This window comes from Astyanax mexicanus, chromosome 7 (genome assembly GCF_023375975.1).
Source record: "Astyanax mexicanus isolate ESR-SI-001 chromosome 7, AstMex3_surface, whole genome shotgun sequence".
In the NCBI taxonomy this organism is placed as follows: Eukaryota; Metazoa; Chordata; class Actinopteri; order Characiformes; family Acestrorhamphidae; genus Astyanax; species Astyanax mexicanus.
Genome location: NC_064414.1, coordinates 18,136,593 through 18,154,676, shown reverse-complemented (window position 1 = coordinate 18,154,676; position 18,084 = coordinate 18,136,593). Strand labels below are relative to the sequence as shown.

The 18,084-nt window shown below is 37.3% G+C and overlaps 1 protein-coding gene across 1 annotated transcript; it reads right to left on the bottom strand.

Moving 5' to 3' along the window:
- Positions 1-140: 140 nt before the first annotated feature.
- Positions 141-12,314, bottom strand: ppm1g (protein phosphatase, Mg2+/Mn2+ dependent, 1G). The gene is made up of 10 exons (XM_007247364.4): positions 11,639-12,314; positions 10,630-10,699; positions 9,665-9,750; positions 8,981-9,110; positions 6,095-6,558; positions 5,852-5,980; positions 3,741-3,975; positions 3,503-3,632; positions 2,441-2,537; positions 141-774 (listed from the first exon to the last, which is right to left on the bottom strand). Exons 1-10 carry the CDS (start codon positions 11,747-11,749, stop codon positions 595-597), a joined length of 1,632 nt encoding a protein of 543 aa, XP_007247426.2. The 5' UTR covers positions 11,750-12,314; the 3' UTR covers positions 141-594.
- Between the last annotated feature and the right edge of the window lie 5,770 nt (positions 12,315-18,084).

The following is an 18,084-nucleotide window of genomic DNA, read 5'->3' as shown; positions in this document are numbered from 1 at the left end:
AATGTCATTGTGATGAGTTTCAAATCAGATTGCATTTCTTTAAAAATAATTGTCTGTCCTTATCATGGAAACTAATGGCTTTGAATGAACAAATCTGTTTCTACCGTAAAAATTAAAACAAGAATGCATTCGTTGCATAATTTACAAAAAATGTATTTGAATACAATTACATATGGGTGTCAAGAGAAAGCCACAAATACTCAAAGATCAAAAAAGAAATTCATAGGTTTCTGGAAACACTATGTACTATATACAATGGTATGTGATTAAACAGAGTACATAAGGATTCACAGATGTGATTCTTGTGTGATGCTACACCTCGGCTGAGATACAGCTGGACTCATCCAAGTAGACATGACACGGGCTTACTAAACATAATTCCAAAAAGAAAAAAATGAACCAAAAATAAACAGCTGGTTTACAGTTCATCTTTTCTGCACCTCCAAATTATTTAAAACTAAAAACATCATTTTAAGGGCAGTCAATCCATAAAAAATGAAATCCAGTGAGTTGTGTACAGAGAAGAAAAGAGGGTCCAAATTCTGTCTTCATCAAAAGAATGTTAAAAGAACGTCATGTTCACAGACAGCGGCTCTATTCAGTTTTGGGTTTTTTGCTGTCACTGCCGTTCTCCTCAGACACCTGCTCGTCTTGCTTCCTCTTCTTGGTCACGTTGCTGCTGGTCATTGGGGAGAATGTGACTATCATGCAGGTCATGTTGTCACAGCCTGTGCCGTCCCCAGATGTGTCCGGTGCTAAGCAATGGTCAAGCAGCTAGAAAAGAAGGAAAAAATTGTTAATTTTAAACAATTCTAGAGACTTGTTTCAAAAGAATATACATTTCCATCATATGCATTAATCTATTGTATGATGCACATACTGCATACATTCTTCAACCCAGTTATTTAGTAGCTCATTTATTTAATAGCTGATTTATTATGACTAAATATAGAACATATACAAGCAACTAGGGTAGAGCTGCAAAAGCTTCCGTTGTGCCTACAGACCAAACCCAAAAAAAGAGGGTAATTTCCCTATATTTTACAAAAGTGTGGCAATATAATGTGTAGTTTTATTGAAAGCTTTATAGATTACAGTTGCAGAAGTACTAACCCTTTTAAATCTCACCCACACACATTTTACCTTATCCACCAACCATCACACAAATTCACATATACCCAACAGAGACAGTCTAGTACTACAAAATGTTAGTGGTAAAAGAAGCCATTCAGTTATATAATCACTTTATTTGCTAGCTAAAGATAATTTTAAAGAAAAGAATAGTAAAGAATATCTAAAAAGCAGCGTAACAAGTGTGCAACAGACAGACAATAATGTTTTGGCGGCTGTCTGTCCTTCCAACCAAAACAGATTTTATGACACATTTAGAATTTTTTTAAACTTGTGGTTGTTAGAAGAAACAGTTAAACTTTTCCATATTATTTTCCAACCTAACTCTACATCACAGAGGGATATCTGCTACCCAGTCTTTCCTGTTGTGTATCTTTGTTTTTGAATAAGAATGTAATAACTATATAAAAGGACATTGTTTTTCTATTTTTTTTTTATATCTATTCCATTATTGGGTGATATTTTAGCCCTGCGCCTCAGATTTTTTTCTCTCCAAGATAATAAAAAAGTGTTTTGGGATATTATACTGAAAAACTAAGCCTTACAAGCTTAATAGTGACTCCTTACCATTAATGTCTTCCAGTACAAATATACCTTTATAGGTCCACAGACCTATTGTGAATGGTTTATTTCCAGTAAATAAATGTCTGATTAACAATAATGGAGAGTCTGTATGCCATGTTACTTACACACAAATATCTTTCAACTAGCTCAAAGGTTTAACATATATTGATGATACTGTATGGTAATAAGCTTTGCCAAAAAAACAAATTATCTTTGATCCTAACCGGTGATACCAAATATTCCTCTATAAAATAACCATGATGGTTGGCCTTCAGCTTTTAACCAATGTTTTAGAATTTGTGAAGTGCAAGCCCAGTCAAAAAACTTTGAATTTGGTAATACCCAAATACTTCTGGATTTAGGTAACTGCAGAATTGACCATTGAGAAATTACTACATCTTTATACTCAAACACCGACATACACATATATTTATGTGGATACACATGAATGTAGTCACAATTCATCAGCAATGACAAATCCTTAAAAGAACAGTTCAAATACAGTAATTTTAATCAAATTGTCCTTCATCCAATTAAGCATGAATAATTACTGTAATGAAAGCTTTCTTTAAAGTTATCAGGATATGATAAAATGTACTCATATTGCCCACCTCAATTTCCATTTAAAGCAATCTTAAAACAATAAAACATACAAAATGATGAAACCAGCTAAATTACTATTAAACCAAAAGTGGTTTCCCCAAAATCTCAAATGTGTGGATGTGTGTAATGACTTAGTGCTTACCTCTTCAATAATGGACGACAATGCCCTGTTTTCACTGCCATCAGTTTTCAACCGCTCATTCACAAAGTCCACAACCTCCTGACTGCTCATGACATTCCTGTAAGAAAACATTATTTAATAGTTATTTCACAAAGCAAAAAAAAAAAAAAAGTCATTTAAAATATGCTCTGAATTCTCAGTACTCCCTTATTTAGCTTTATTCACCTAAAAATTACACAACAATTATAGAAGACGAGGAAGAGGAGATTGTAGGCTACTCAAAAGTCTTAAAGTAACTACACTTTAAATCTAGTCCTGCTTAAAACACTTGCAGATGCAGATAACAGAACTGAGAACATTTCCGCCTCCAAAAGTTTGAGCGATAGCACCCCCACAGATTGAGCGATGTGCTGAAATTTGTATTTAAAACATGCTGAGGCGGCTGCGGATGAGCTTGCGCGCTGCATGATAACATTTTAACTTGTGCAGCACCAAAGATTACGGTTTGATTTGTTACATTAAAAACATTAGTCTGCCTCACAGACCATTTTCTTGGGCCCAACCTGACAGAGCCTGAGGGGTGGGAATTCTCAGGTAGACAATATACTACACTCTCTCACTGTCTTGCGCTGCAAGTCCCACCCACACCGAAATCTCACTGGCCAATCTCTAACTATTTGCATGTCTGTCTTCCTATCTCACCCCTTTTACTGTCGCATGTGCTTTTATTCTCTCGCTCACTTGCTCAATCGCACATTAACTACACGTTAATTATTTTTTCTTATACGCTGTTGTTTATTATGTTACTATGCTCTTCAGCTCTTGTGAAGGTTAGAACACCAGAACCAGACTATTAGATGGTCTAATTTTGTGTGTTCTGTGAATTCTGCTTTTATTTCTCAATTCTGTCAGAAATAATTGGGCCCTACACGATTCAGATGGCTGTAACAGAAGTACATATTGCTGTATAATACTCAACATACCCCTCAAGCCCTAGTTTGTTAAACAATTAAAAAGATGAAAACACAAACACTGCAACGATTAGGCACAATATGATTATATGAATAGACTTAACAGTCTTACCAGATGCCATCACAGGCAACAACCATGAATTCATGTTCTTCATTAAGAGTCAGCACTTTAACATCCGGTAAAGCGGAGATCATCTGCTCTTCTGGTGGAAGAGCCTTGTTCCTCTTATAAAAGTGGTCCCCTAAACAACAAAATATTGTAACAATTTTAACACAAAACAGTACCCAAATCACAACAAGCATATTAGCAAAAATAACTTCACTGCATGGCATGTAACAAGTCTACTTACCGATTGCTCTGGAGAGGTTAAGGCCTCCATTAACACGGCCATCCATGGTCACCTTCCCCCCTGCATTCTTTATCCTGGTGAGCTCCAGTTCGTCTTCTGGTTTGTGGTCATAAGACATGTCCACCGCCTTGCCTCTCTCAGAGACCACACAGCGGGAGTCCCCGGCATTAGCTACTATCAGCTGCTTCCCACGGATAAGGGCCACCACAGCTGTAGTTCCACTATCTGAGCCAGGCTGGGAAACAGGAAAATGTAAAATAGAAACCCTTTATTATTTACCCTCACAAACTGCATTGTGCATGACGCATTTCTAAAGCAACCAAAGCAGGTAAATGTATCTAGTCAGAGTAAAAAAATAAATGAATAATTGGACAACTACTTATTTAAAAAGAGAGGAGTCAGCAAGGACGTTACAGCCAAGTACCTAATCTAGTTTACTCAAACCTGTTGAGTCAGCATTCTATGAAAGAAAGCTATGGACCTAGAGCAAGTCCTTTTGGAACTGGCCACTGCAGACATCTGACCACTGCAGACATCTGACCACAAGAAACCGTGACCCAAATTTAACAATGTTTAACTAAAATTCTGACAATGGTACTCTCATCAGGTGTGGTCCTGCACATTTTTGTTTACCAAGCACAGAGGAAGATAAAAATAATTAGCAAAATAATTCAGACAAATCTGAAGCAAGCACTGGCCTCTTAAGGTTAGTTTTATATGCGTGTATATAAGTGCAAAAAAACGGGCTTCTGCTATTAAAATATGTACAGTCATACAATGAATAGTCCAGAGTGTGTTGCAAATTGCAAAAACTCCAAGACAGCAAGTGAAAGTCAGTCGAGCAATCCCTCTTGTCCAGTATCAGCAAAGACCATTTTACAAATGGGCTAAGCTTAGTTTGGACATCTTAAAAATAAAATAAAAATAAATTAAATACTAAGGCTGTCAGGCATAATAAAGAGTGTAACATTTAGAATGTGATGCACATTTTAACTTCTACTTTAATGTTTTACTTTCAAGAATATCTTCTTATTAATGTTCACATAAATATTACTACATCTATATTGTTGCATACATTGAGTCACTAAGACATCATAAGTGCCTCAATGTCCATTTTCTTTAACTTTCATACATTAATTCATTTCTTGGAGCTTCTATCCTAACCTATGATACTGTGACAATGCTTTGCCAATCCCCGGGGAAGGGAGACACAGTCCCCGGGTAGCTTAGCTGAGCATGTTGGTGGATGAAGGTACCACGCTGAAGTCAGTTCCAACTGAAATTTATTTACACACAGTGAAAAAATGCTAATAAAAAGGCTGAATAAAGAAAACAATTAAACAAATTAAAAGAATACCACCTGACTAAAATCAGTGCAGGTAAGCATTAAAGTCCCGTTTTCAATAAACTGTTTGCACAATTAATAGTTTTTCTTTTTAAGGATCAACCTCCCTCCCTACATCAGCATAAGCTGTGGGCCTATGGTCTGCACATGGAGTGAGTCTTCCCCAACTACTAGGGGTGTATTGGTACAGAAAATTCACAGTTCAGTATGCTTTCGGTATGGTTGGTGGAAAAAAAGAGGCTGGGCTGGGCTGGGCTGGGCGAGAGAGAGAGAGAGAGAGAGCGAGAGAGAGAGCGAGAGAGAGAGCGAGAGAGAGAGAGAGAGAGAGAGAGAGAGAGCGAGAGAGAGAGAGAGAGCGAGAGAGAAACAGAGCGAGAATTTCCTATGAAAGGGCAGTTGTGGACAATTTGAATTATCTGTTTCTGCGTGTGCTCGCCGCTTGTGTGCTCTAGCCTGCACTATAGTTCCACAAGTTGCGTACAGTGTATTCCACGTGTGTTTATGCGTGACTGTTGTGATCCGTGACGGTTGGCAAAGAATACACATACCGTTACACCCCTACCCCTATTAACAGGCAAATATTACAGGTAGATATAACAAGTAGGTATTACAGTACACACACTGTATTACCACTGGTGATAAGCAGTTACATGCGTCACACCACACTGTAGGTTCCTGCCTCCAAGATTGGTTTCAACTAAATAAAGCCACCATTACATGTAAAAGTTATTTTAGATGGAACAATTTTAAATCAACAAAAGCTCACCTCTTCTTTTCCATCCATCCCTGGCAAGCACATTTCCTCTTCTTCCTCATCTGTGTCTTCCTCTTCCTCCTCAGTATCCTCCTCTTCTTCATTTTCACTGCTTTCCTCACCATCCTCCTCACTGCAGTCCTATTATTTTAAACAGTAAAAAAAAAAGGAGCATAAACAGATTAGTTCTGAAAATATCCACAAATCTTCCTACATATCAATATTACACCAACATCAACCCCTGCTCATATTTACCTCTTCATCACTTGCTCCCTCTGCTTCCTCACCATCTTCTGACTCATCACTGTCTTCAAAAAACTTGGACTTTGTGCTTCCTGGTGCGGGTGCTGCAGAGGAAGAACAGGATGGGCCAGCGTCCCCTGTTACTCCAGCTTTCTCTCCCTCAGAGGAATCTCCTGATCCAGAGCTTCCACCGCTGGAGGCTGCTGCTCTCCTGCAGGCCCTCATTTTGGAGCCACCAGCGTCTCCTGTCTCGCCTGCCTTGGCTTTTCCGTTACTGTCTGCTTCAGGGGCCTCACATTCCACCTCGCCATTTATTCCCTTCTCTGCGTGAGACTTCTCAGCATCCTCAGGCTCTTTGGAGGCATCCTGGCCAGACTTTTTGGCTGCTTTGTTCATGTTCTGCCCGTATCGGACAAGCAGCTCCTCAATTGTCATGGTGGCCTCTTCATGCAGCAGAGCAGCCTCTTCATTATCCACTGATGATAAAAGGTATAAAGTTAGAACGTGTGGAGGAAAAATTACTCATTCCAGAGAAAGGCACACATACAGGGCAATTTGAAAATGGAAAAATAGTAAAAAAAAGTAACTGTTTAATAGGGCTGGGTGATATGGATCAAAACAGTTTTTGTGAACGCCGAGATATATATATATATATGATTTTTTTTTAACCTATAAGGTAATAACAAAAAGACACTTTGAGGCAAAGCTACATGTTCCAAATTTTATAAGAAAACTTACTAGTTTTACTAGTGCCATATCCTGTACATAGCATAGTAGTTATAGCAACATTTTATTACTCAACTGAAATTAATTTCTATTTATACTAATTAATTATAAACACTTTTTTTAAGTAGTCTAAAAACAAGGGATACTTAGTGTGTTTTTGAAAAAAGAGCCTCTTAAAGTGATTAAGAAAAGAAAAAGAAAAGGTTACAAAAAAAATGTAAAATTCAGGTTGAAACAGTCAGGTCTATTCTCATATCCATGTAAAGGAGCTGAGTGGCCTGTTCAGGTTAAAGTGGGTGTGTCTGCTTAGTTCAGTAGTGACGTTTCGCGCTGCTGGTGTTTATTATCGCTGTGCTATCAAAACATGAGACATGTTGGTTCTGAACTGTTTGCGTATGGCCAAAAAGTGGGGTTTAGCAGTTGCTTTTTTTTTTTTTTTATAGAGCAGTCTGAATGAGCTTCGTACCTCTCCTGTGTGTGCTACACTTTATTTAGAACAAATGTGTTGGGTCTGCGAGTTTTCTACACCGCAAAGCCTCCACTGTAAAGGCCAGTAAAGTTCTGCCAGTTAAAATAAAGCTAGTCGAAATTAAATGGTTCTCAATAGTTTACCAATTTGTGTCCACTTAGGACAACATATGGGTCCAGACTTGGACCACGGTTCCCCCAATCAGTGACGCCTGCCCTACGGAATACCTTACGCTGCTGCTCATCTGACACTTTAAATCTAAACCATCTCTACAAAAATAAACCATTGATTTTCTTTTAACCATGCAGCTCCCTTTCTATGGGTTTCTGTCTTCTGCTCTCACTGCCTGCTGGTGAAGTGGTGCAGGGAGGGGAGTGGTGTTCAGTGAGGGAAAATGTCAGGTCAAGGTGAAGCCATCCAGAGACACAGGAATAATTGATGCAGTATAGTCTATATAGATATAAATGATAGTCATCTTACATCTTGTATGAAAATATTTCAATATTTAATTATTATTATTTTTTTTTACACACCTTTATTTCCAATGACATTGTCAAAAAGGTACAAATCCAAGGAGAATTTCACATAATGCCCTGCTAATCAGTTTTGTTCTCATGTATTTGAAGATTTTTTTTTATTAAAACCACCATCTCAAATTCATACCACTGTAAAATGATTGACAGACCTGCCAACCTTGAAATAATTTAATGAGTACAACCTCATCCCGGCACATCATTTTAATATTACTTACTCAGAATTTTGCTGATAATAACTAACACTATTTTGCATTACGTAAAAATGTGTTGTAAAAGTCTTACATTGTACTAGCCTGTGCTTCTTAAAGGATAACTGCTTACTAAACATTTAAAAATTCCTTATAATAGTCTGTGATTAATCATCATTCACTAGTAGTTCCTTGTATTTTAAGGAGGGAGAGAGTAATAGTGTGGTGTGGTTTAGATCTGGCAATATTACTGTGTATAATATCTCAGGATAGTTTTGAAGCTTTTAAAATTAGAATATTGTAATGTGTTGAGTTACTGAGTTCTAATGGAGAAAATAAACACTAGTATAGCTCCATATTCCACTTTGCAAATAGGAAACATACAATCAGCTGTTTGCAAACGAGCGTGCACGAGTGTGGGACAGAGCAAGTATTCGAGAGTGAGCTCCTGAGAGTCTTCAGTACAGCAAAGGTGTGTTAAAGGGTGGATGAAAGCAGCTGATGGCTCCACAGGTAGTTTACTGGATTAGTGGCCTTGCTAACTTGGTTCTTTGATAAGCAGCGCAACACGAACACTCATGCAGACAAACTCATCCTTAATAAGATCTCTGACATGGGCAAAGCTAAGTGGGGCAGGGTGGTTTGGTGAAAATTAAACACGCTGACCAAAAGCTGTGGAATCATCTTCAGTGACAACTTGACTGAAACTGTCGAAATGCAAGATCAAACGATATGCGTGCATTAGAGAAATAAATCGTACAAGAGCACTAGGTCAAGATGCATGCTTGTTAAAAAAAATATATGTACTTGTTTTTCAGGAACAGTATCCCTGATTAGTCACCATAACATGTCACACTATTACTCAATTTTTTTTTTAATCCACTTTTTACTCTTCTATAACTGTACATGTTTAATTGACGTCAATTATTACCATGGTCCATTTTGCACCTGTATTTAAAATTGTAGTCATTGTACTTACAATCATCTTCATCTGCTACTTTTTCTGATGTGGCCTCCTCCTGTGGGCGACCGGCTATCTGAACAAGCTCCTTGATGACTTCCTCTGTGGTGATTCGGCTATCTATTGCCAGGAAGGCGTCTTCTAAAGCCTGGAGACACAGAAGCAAACAGTATAAAAAAAGTATGTAATCAGAGATATAAACTCCATTTTCATGTTCAGTATAATCAAATTACACTTACTAAGATGACTAATAAGAGTGGAACCCGAGACATATTTGCACCTCTGACTTATGCCAGAACAGAGGGCGGTCTGGTGCAGATTTAACATTACAATGGATGGCATCAACACGCTAGCTGCTCTAAATTTCTGGTGAAATCCATAAATGCTACTTATCAAATACCAAATAATTGACAGCTAAGGTCCTTTCATTTAACCAGCTGCAATATCCTAGCAACCACTGTTAGGTGTGCGCCTCGCAAACAGAGGACACATGCACAAAAGCTGCTTTAAAAGTACACAGAACATCTGTGTACACACAATTAACACTGCTTAACTCAGGGCCTGACACTTGCTATGGTTTACCAGTGCAAAGCCTTTACATTCTCTCCTTGAAATGGTCAAAATATACTTTGTGGTTGAAAGGAAGACTGATGAATGCACAGCTGTAATCTTCTACGCTTGCACAAAAACTACTGTGCTTACCTTTTGCAGTTTGCCATCTTTGTATGCCTTCTGCTCCTTTATGATGTCGGGTAAATATTTGGAGCAGTACAAAGCAACTTCTTCACCTGGAAGGAAAGAGAAAGTGCATATGTCTTACTATCAGGCCCACATACTGCAACTGATGAACTGTTGAATTTGTTCTAATGTTTTAAATGCCAAGGTCCTCAGAATTCTACCAAGCATGAGTGGGGCTACTTTGAGCTTGTTAATGGTGTAGAAATTTAGAAGAGATTTATTTTATTTATTTCGAAATTGATTTTTACATGGGCAACACTATGCACCCATCACTTGCATTGTAGGTCTGCTGGGAGAATTGTCTAACAGTGCTGTATTTTGTAATGCTGGGGGTGAACAGAAGTGGGCTATTATACTGTTATCAAGTTTAGCACTAAATCAAGTCCATTTCACACCAGATTTCTCCTATAACCTGGTGTGTTGAATAGTTGCAGTGGAGGAAAATTACTACCGGTAAATATTTTGATGTAACAAATTTCATAACAGTTTGGTTAAATGGTTGGAAAAGCTCAATAAAATAAGCACTAACCTTGCACACCTACAGTCTGTAAATAAGGTCAGATAACGAACACAGATTCACACAATGTCCTGTGATGATGCTTTCAGGATGCTCAGTATGTGTCACTTAGGAACTTTATGAGTTAAAATGAGGAATAAAGTAAATTAAGGAACTTTACATCTCTTTTAAAGGGTCTGTGACGTGTAAAAAAAAAAGGTGCCCCTTTCTTTGTGCGTCACCCCACAGGACATTACACTACAGAAACTTAATATTTAGTTAGCTAATGCACAGAAGAGAAAACAAGCTCATCTCAATTCCAAGAAAGGGGTAGTGTTAACTGATTTAATGCGCTTTTACATATCAGAGCAGAGGCTGATAACGACTATGTTAGCTAGGTACTTGGTGATTAACGCAAGCCACGTTTCCTCACCTCCATGTCCATCATAGACAGCAAACATAGCAGTCTCGTCATCCAGCTCGGGAATACAGTTGTGTGCATCCTGTTAGTGTAGATATAGAGGAATTATCAGAGTGGATGAGGAGGGCTGCAGAGCTGGAAGGCCACAGAACAATGCAGACAGCCATGTGGCGGCGAGCAGACAGAAAGTTAAACTGGCGCGAAAACCCGCGCACACATCACACTGTTCAAACACGACCCTGAGAATCGCAGCTAAGCTAACTAACCTAACTCATTCAAACAGCTTAGGTAGTTAGGTTATAATACCTAGTGCTGCATGGCTGGTAAACTAGCTACATTGTCTGAAGCAGCAGAATGAAAGAGAATGAGGCCGGTGTTGTGTCGAGTTCTGCTACCTTGTCAAACTGTGCTACCTTAGTGTATGTTTAACTGTAAAAATACAAACTATTAGAACATGCTGCATGCAGCAGCACTGTCGGTATGATATTTGAATAGCATAAATCGCTATATCAAGGTAAAGTTAAGAAAGTATAGGCGATTAAAAAAACATTTATATGTGCATTTTTTGTTACTTTTTACACTGTTGTTACACTCAAACAAACGATGATTTTGAGTCTAGATTGTACAAGGCATCCGGAAGAATAAGTTAATTATCAGGAAAAACCAAAGCAGTTGGTACAAAACCCTGGATTGGGTTTTTACTTTCTGGACCTGGGTTACCCACCTCTAAGGAAAAAACACATGAAAACAGTAAAAAAAATTATATATATTTTCGCGCCTGCGCAGAGCCGCAAAGTAGCACATATCGATGGGTAGCACAACTCGATAGGACACCGGCCCTCACTTCGAACTCCATTAAGTGTATTTGAGTTCAATTTATGAGCTGCAGTTAGCTGTATCGAAGTGAACGGCTAGCTGAGCTTAGCTAATATTAACTAACATAACCCCACTGATTCTGCCTGCTCCAGGCTTCCCATAAGATAGCTTAGCTTAGCTATATTAGGTTAGGTTGGTTTGTTACCTCCATGGAAATGCGCCATCCCTGCATGGCTGCAAAGCCGTACTGGAGCTTGTGGTTCCCGCCGTCGGCCGAGGTTTTCTCCGTGTTGGGCTGAGACAGGTATGCCCCCATGATCCAGCCGAGCTAGCTAAGCTATTGTTGTGGGAGCTCGAGAAGAACAGCACGCAGCTGGTTAAGCTACAAAACAAACCGAGCTGTTTTATTTAAGCTAGCTTCAGCTAACTCACAGACGAAGCAGAGCTCAGAAGCGGCGTGTCTGGTGGAGCTCAGATGGGCTCTCCAGCATTTCAGAGGCCCGGGCAGAAGAGAGCGAGGAGCAGGCGGTCAGTTCGAGAGCTGCTGGCGCTGCTACTGCTGTTCACCCGGTACTTTTCCCCGGCTAGCTAGCGCCTCTATAATCACTGCTAGGTTAACTAGCGTTAGCCAACGCAGGACTATAACGTAGCTAGATTAGATGCTGCTGCTGCTGGAGTTTGAGCCAATCACAGAGTCGCTCTCACAACCGAGAACCTAACTACACAAAAACACACCGGCGGCGGGGTTCAGGAGGCTCAAAAAACACACAGGAAAAATGTAACACGTGTGAGGGGCATAATCAGCGGCGGCAGCAGCCTGTCGGACCCATTTCACAGACTGGTGTTCTCTAAAGGAAGTGGAACCAGAGCCGGTTTTCGGAGAGCCTGCCCACTTTCTCCTTCCCCTCTCACCGTTATATCAGAGAATTACAGCCCACCGCTAGAGGGAACCCGCGAGGGAGACCCAAATTAATGGGAGTGAATAGAGCTAAACGGCTAAACTCAAATTAAAATAGTATCTAACTGCTTGTCCGTTATATTCCTTTATTAAAGGTCGCATTTTATCGTTTTTTTTAATAATTATGCAGTGGTCTTTAGTATTAATGAATGCCCTGTAAGTCAGATTTTTTTTTGAGGAAAGTGCAAGAGGTGTCAACTAACAAAGTACGGATACTTCATTAGCTACCTTACTTAAGTAGAACTTTTGGTTATCTCAGACGACTTTTTACTTGGTGTTGCTATACACCTGAAAATATTAGATCTGTATGTATAATAACTTTCATTATAAAACATTCATTTAAAAACTGTTTCTCCCCTCCACCATATGTGAGTACTGGTCCTCCCCAGGTTTCTTCCTCCTCCAGCTCTGAGGGAGTTTTTTCTTGCCTCTGTCCCTCAGTGGGGTTTCTGTATTGTATGTTTTGCCTGATTCTCTGTCCCACGATCACATTTATTTAAAGCTGATCAGTTGTTCAAAGTGCTATACAAATAAGTTTGGTTTGATTTGATCATTTCTAATTCTTACATTTAAAAAAATGTTAGCCTCGTTACTCTTATTTCCTTTCAGCTTGTTTTCATTCCGGCTTCTCAGCATAAAAAAGTATCCAGATAAATCTTTCTATATTAGGATAAAGGGACACACACACACAGAATAGATTCTTAAGTGGCTATTCTCCTCTCAGTTGTTTTTTTGGTTGAACCGAAAGGCCCGCATAATTGGTAGAGTCGAGCTGATGGAGACTGAAGTTGCGCCTTTGAGCAAAACGGCAGTCGATAGACCAAACATTCAAACAGTGAATTTTTAAAACATTGATAATCAGATACTATAGTTAAACAACGATATAACATTTCACAATCCTACAGATGTCAAGGCATATTAATAAAAACGAAAAAAAGAAAAAATATTCCTGTGGAATGTATAATTTACAAAAATATGTAAAATATAATATACCGTGCATGTATCCATTGTTTTAACAGTTCTGTTATTTTTGGAAATATTTTTAGTAAACGTAAATTTATAAATAAAACATTTATTTAACCCAAACAATACATAACAACTAAGCAAAATGTTTTCATACACTTTAATCTCACAATTGCATTAGACTGTTTTATTAATAATAATAATAATAATAATAATAATAGTAATAATCATTTTCTCATAAAATACAAAACATAAAACGGGGAGTATAAAAAATACAAGGAGATTAAAAGTGTTGCATTACAGGACTTTAAACTTTATTAAGAGAAAAATTAGATCTCATTTTCATTTTTTTTTTACAATGATTTAAAATATTTTAAATGTTTTTTTTTTCGTAAAATCGTAAAGTAATGTTGCAATTACATTAAAATCTCTAAAGAAGTTTCGTAATTTCAATATAAATGTTTGTGGTGGATGAAATAGTGAAAATATAGAGGCAGCAGTCAGAATAAATTTTAGATTAAATTGATCTCAAAACAGAGCTTGGCAACATGGCAATATTTTATCATATTTTAATAAATTTTCTATCATACAGACACTATTATTTTTACACATATTGAGATCATAAACGCTTAAAGAACTCTAACCCAACTGTACATTTTATTACATGCTGGTTATAATGAAAAAAAATGTGTATTGTGTAAATGTCTTTAACTATCGTGGCCATCCATCTCAACATATCTAAACCTATGGTTTTGTCTTGGTTATAGAAAATAATACAGTACATCAATACACAAGGGCGTAGGAGTGGGTTTGACATTAGGGGGACACATTTGCTAATATAAAACAAAGCCCACCCTATAGTTAACAACATGTATGTAATTACTTTTAATCACAAATCTGTACTTCTCTTTATTATTAATTACATCAAAGTAAAGGCCACTTTACAACCTAAACGTTACTCCACATTACTGTTGTTAGAAAAAATTATGCGTGCGTATATACATATATAACAAAAACTGACCAGTTATCACCTAATATTTAAAATAACATAGGATATGTGGTTATTATTATTATTAGTAGTAGTAGTACTACTATGTTTTGGCATGCCAATTCTGTTCTATATTTGTATACTTACATTTGCTCCACTCTTAAAAATAAATAAATAAAGAAAACGCAACTACATAAAGAAAACGCAGCATTTCAGAAACGCTGCGTTAAGAAAAACGAAATTACTTAATTACGTTTGCCACACTGGAAATGCTCCCAGCCGCTAGAGGGCGCTGTTTAGCTGCTGTTGAGCTGGCGTGTCAGCATGGCCGCCATATTGGAGGAGGCAACATGCGCCCCCCAGTGCATTAATTTACACTGAGGAAGGTGTTTAGTACACCTATAATAATAAGACCTTTCACAGGATTTTTAGTTACAGGAGATACAGGACGCTGTCACACATTACAAATATGTGCTTTCATGCTGACATACTTTGTTTTATGCTCTTTAACAAAGACAGACGTACGGTATGGCATATAATAACTGTATAAATGAACTAATTTAATTTTTATATGTACACACACATACTCTTCATTTTGCTCAAATATATACCTATAAAGAGCATTACTTTTATATGTATGTACATATAAAAAAATAAATTATTTAATTTATACTGTAATGTATATATATAATGTATATAGTAATGCAGTTGTGCTGTCATTTTTTGTTTGCTTTATGAATGCCACTGTATTATTTCGTTAATAGTACAGCTGAGCTGAACGGAAGGATATCATTTATGCGAGGGATCAATATCTGGTGGCCAGGCACGGTCCGGCACTGGGCGCTCACAGACCGGGCTTACACCCTGTTATGCTAACGCCGCATTAGCGACCCCGTGAGCGGGCCAGAGTCTCTGTGTTAGCATGCTGTTATGCTAACACCGCGTTAGCATGCTATAATGCCACCCCAATAAGTGGACCTGTGTCGGTTTAGCTTGGACCAGGGCAGAACACATGGTTATTTCTTTTCATGTTTTTGTCACTTTCTTAAGGGAATCAATAACAAAAAGTATAATGTATTTTTTTTTTGCAAACTTGTTAAAAAAAAAGTTCATTCGAAATGATTTAAGACTTTTTTGTGAACTGCTTTTAAATATTTAGTAGACTGTTGTATGTTTTGTTCACTTTGCATTTAATCTGAATCTGTAGATGGGACTGTGAAACTGAGTTTTTGTTTTCAATTCCTAAATATTTTTGCACAAGTCTGTTACATTTTTAATTCATTAAGGTGAATATGTAAATTGAACTTGTTTTGATTGAGTTAGACTGATTTAATATTTAAAGGTGACTTTGTAAATTGAGCTTGTTTTAATTGAGTTAGACTGTCTTAATATTTAAAGGTGAATATGTAAATTGATTTTTATTTTATTGAGTTAGACTGACTAAATGTGTGCTGTAAACCCTGGGGAATAGCTTGTATCAATGGGGTGATTTTATGATAAAGCGGATAGAGTTTGTGCTGTAAACTCTGGGGTAGAACTTGTATCAGTGGGGGGATTTTATGATAAATCAGATAGAGTTTGTGCTGTAAACACTGGGGTATAGCTTGTATCAGTGGGGTGACTTTATGATAAAGCGGATAGAGTTTGTGCTGTAAACACTGGGGTATAGCTTGTATCAGTGGGGTGACTTTATGATTAAGGGGATAGAATTATTGCTGTAAACCCTGGGGAATAGCTTGTATCAATGAGGTAGTTTTATGATAAAGCAGATAGAATTTGTGCTGTAAACCCTGGGGAATAGCTTGTATCAATGGGGTAATTTTATGATAAAACGTATAGAATTTGTGCTGTAAACTCTGGGGTATAGTTTGTATCAATGGGGTGATTTTATGATAAAGCGAATGGTCGTAGTTTAGTGATGTTACTGAACGGACTGTAATGACTCGTATCGGCCGATTAGCGGCGCTGCTGGACATCTCTAGTTACTAACTTTGTAGTTAGGGCTTCATTTACTGTGTTCCCAGCAGTAGTTTCATTGAAAACACCCTCATGGAATGCTGGCGGTTCTAGGGGCGGGGCCACGGGGCATTGGCCCCAGCTTGAAGTGCATGTATACTCTCACTCTGGCCGAGAGCGATGATCAGATTGTAGGTGGCTGCAGTTCCATGCGCATGCGCTAATGAGCCCAATAGGAAAAACACAGTGATTAAAGTTTAAGGGAGATTTTTTGATGTTCTGGACTGACAGTATTTTTATAAAAGTAAAAAGGTTTAAAAAATTAAATAAGATGCTGGATTTTGAGTCTATTTATGAATATAATTTGTTTATGTACAGTAAAAATGCATGTAAAATTGGTAAGGAGATTATTATAAAGTAATTTTTTTCCAGAATGTTTTACACAAAAATATAAAATATCCAGACAAAATTTTAGATTATGTACATATAGAAAAACTAAAAAATCAGAATCAACAAAAATACAAAAAGCACAACAATTAAAGTAAAGACTTAATTAATTAACTCTATATATTCTACTGTTTAAGTGTTTTTAAAATTACGTGTTTGAACATGGTGTGACTGGTGAAATAATACTTGGCACCTCTATAAATGGCCCCTTGCTGGCCCCTTACTCAGAAAAATCCTATCTCCGCCACTGGTTTGGAATTGGAAAGATTCACACAAGTTTTTTGTAAATCAGCAAAACCCAGTAACCAGCTAACGCTAGCAAAGTAAAGTTAGCATGACAGACATTTGTAGCTAATCATTACATTTGTATTACTGAATATTCACATTCACTGCTGTTTCTTTGCATTTTACTTAATGTCAGAAGGAAAAGTCACAGATCTACTGAAGCCAGCTGTCTCATCTCAGCATCAACCTCCAGCAGCAGCTACTGTGAGGTATAGTGAAACCTGCTCTATATTACTGAGAAATACAATAGAGGAACATTTATTTAGAGTATGGAGCAGCACTGCCTTGTATTTTAAATTTGAGATTCACCATAATTGACTTAATTTTCCTTTATGGATCATTACAGTTCAACACCCCTTTCTCAATTCTCACAGCAGGTGGAAGTGTTGCTTCAACACAAGTCTGTGTACATTGGCCTGGAAAGTGAGTACTGGTGGGTGTCAAAATTTCATAGTCTTGATTTTCAACATGAACATTGCCACCATAATCATTAGCCTCAAGCCTGAATGTTATTTGATTGTATTTTATTCTTGTATCTGTATCTTTTTTGTGATTAATTAATTTATTTTAATTGTTTAAGCTAGATATTTTAGTATTATTCCAGGTGCATCTCTTTATAATACATGTAAAAATACATAATTAATTAAATAAAAATAAATCTTCTTACAAAATCTCTGATGTCTATACATTTCATTTTTATTAGACTTAAAAAGTTTCTTACATTTTTGGTCTAATTTAACTTGAAACGTTTTGCTTTTTACAGTTTCTACTTGCCACAGAAGGTTCACACAGTATAAATGACAGCTAATATTTCCATACAGTTTATTGAAATCTCAAATTAATATAGCAAATCAAAAATATAGTTACTGCCTTATAGTTATTGTATTACTATCAAATGAAAATTCATACATTTTTAAGGTTCATGACTGTATTAGAATCAAAACTTGTACTAGACCAAAATAGCAGGTCTAAATAAAGCTCTATATAAGTGCTAATAGCGCCACCTTTTGGATATTCCTTTGGACAAGCCATTATCTTAACAGGCTTCCAACAG

Bases quoted from the DNA above. Each gene is read 5' to 3' on its own strand.
- ppm1g (XM_007247364.4), bottom strand. From the start codon at position 11,749: ATGGGGGCATACCTGTCTCAGCCCAACACGGAGAAAACCTCGGCCGAC. The intron at 5,981-6,094 runs GTAAATATGAGC...TTAAAATAATAG, and splicing joins AGGGAGCAAGTGATGAAGAG to GACTGCAGTGAGGAGGATGG. The intron at 3,976-5,851 runs GTGAGCTTTTGT...CCTGTTTCCCAG, and splicing joins GGATGGATGGAAAAGAAGAG to CCTGGCTCAGATAGTGGAAC.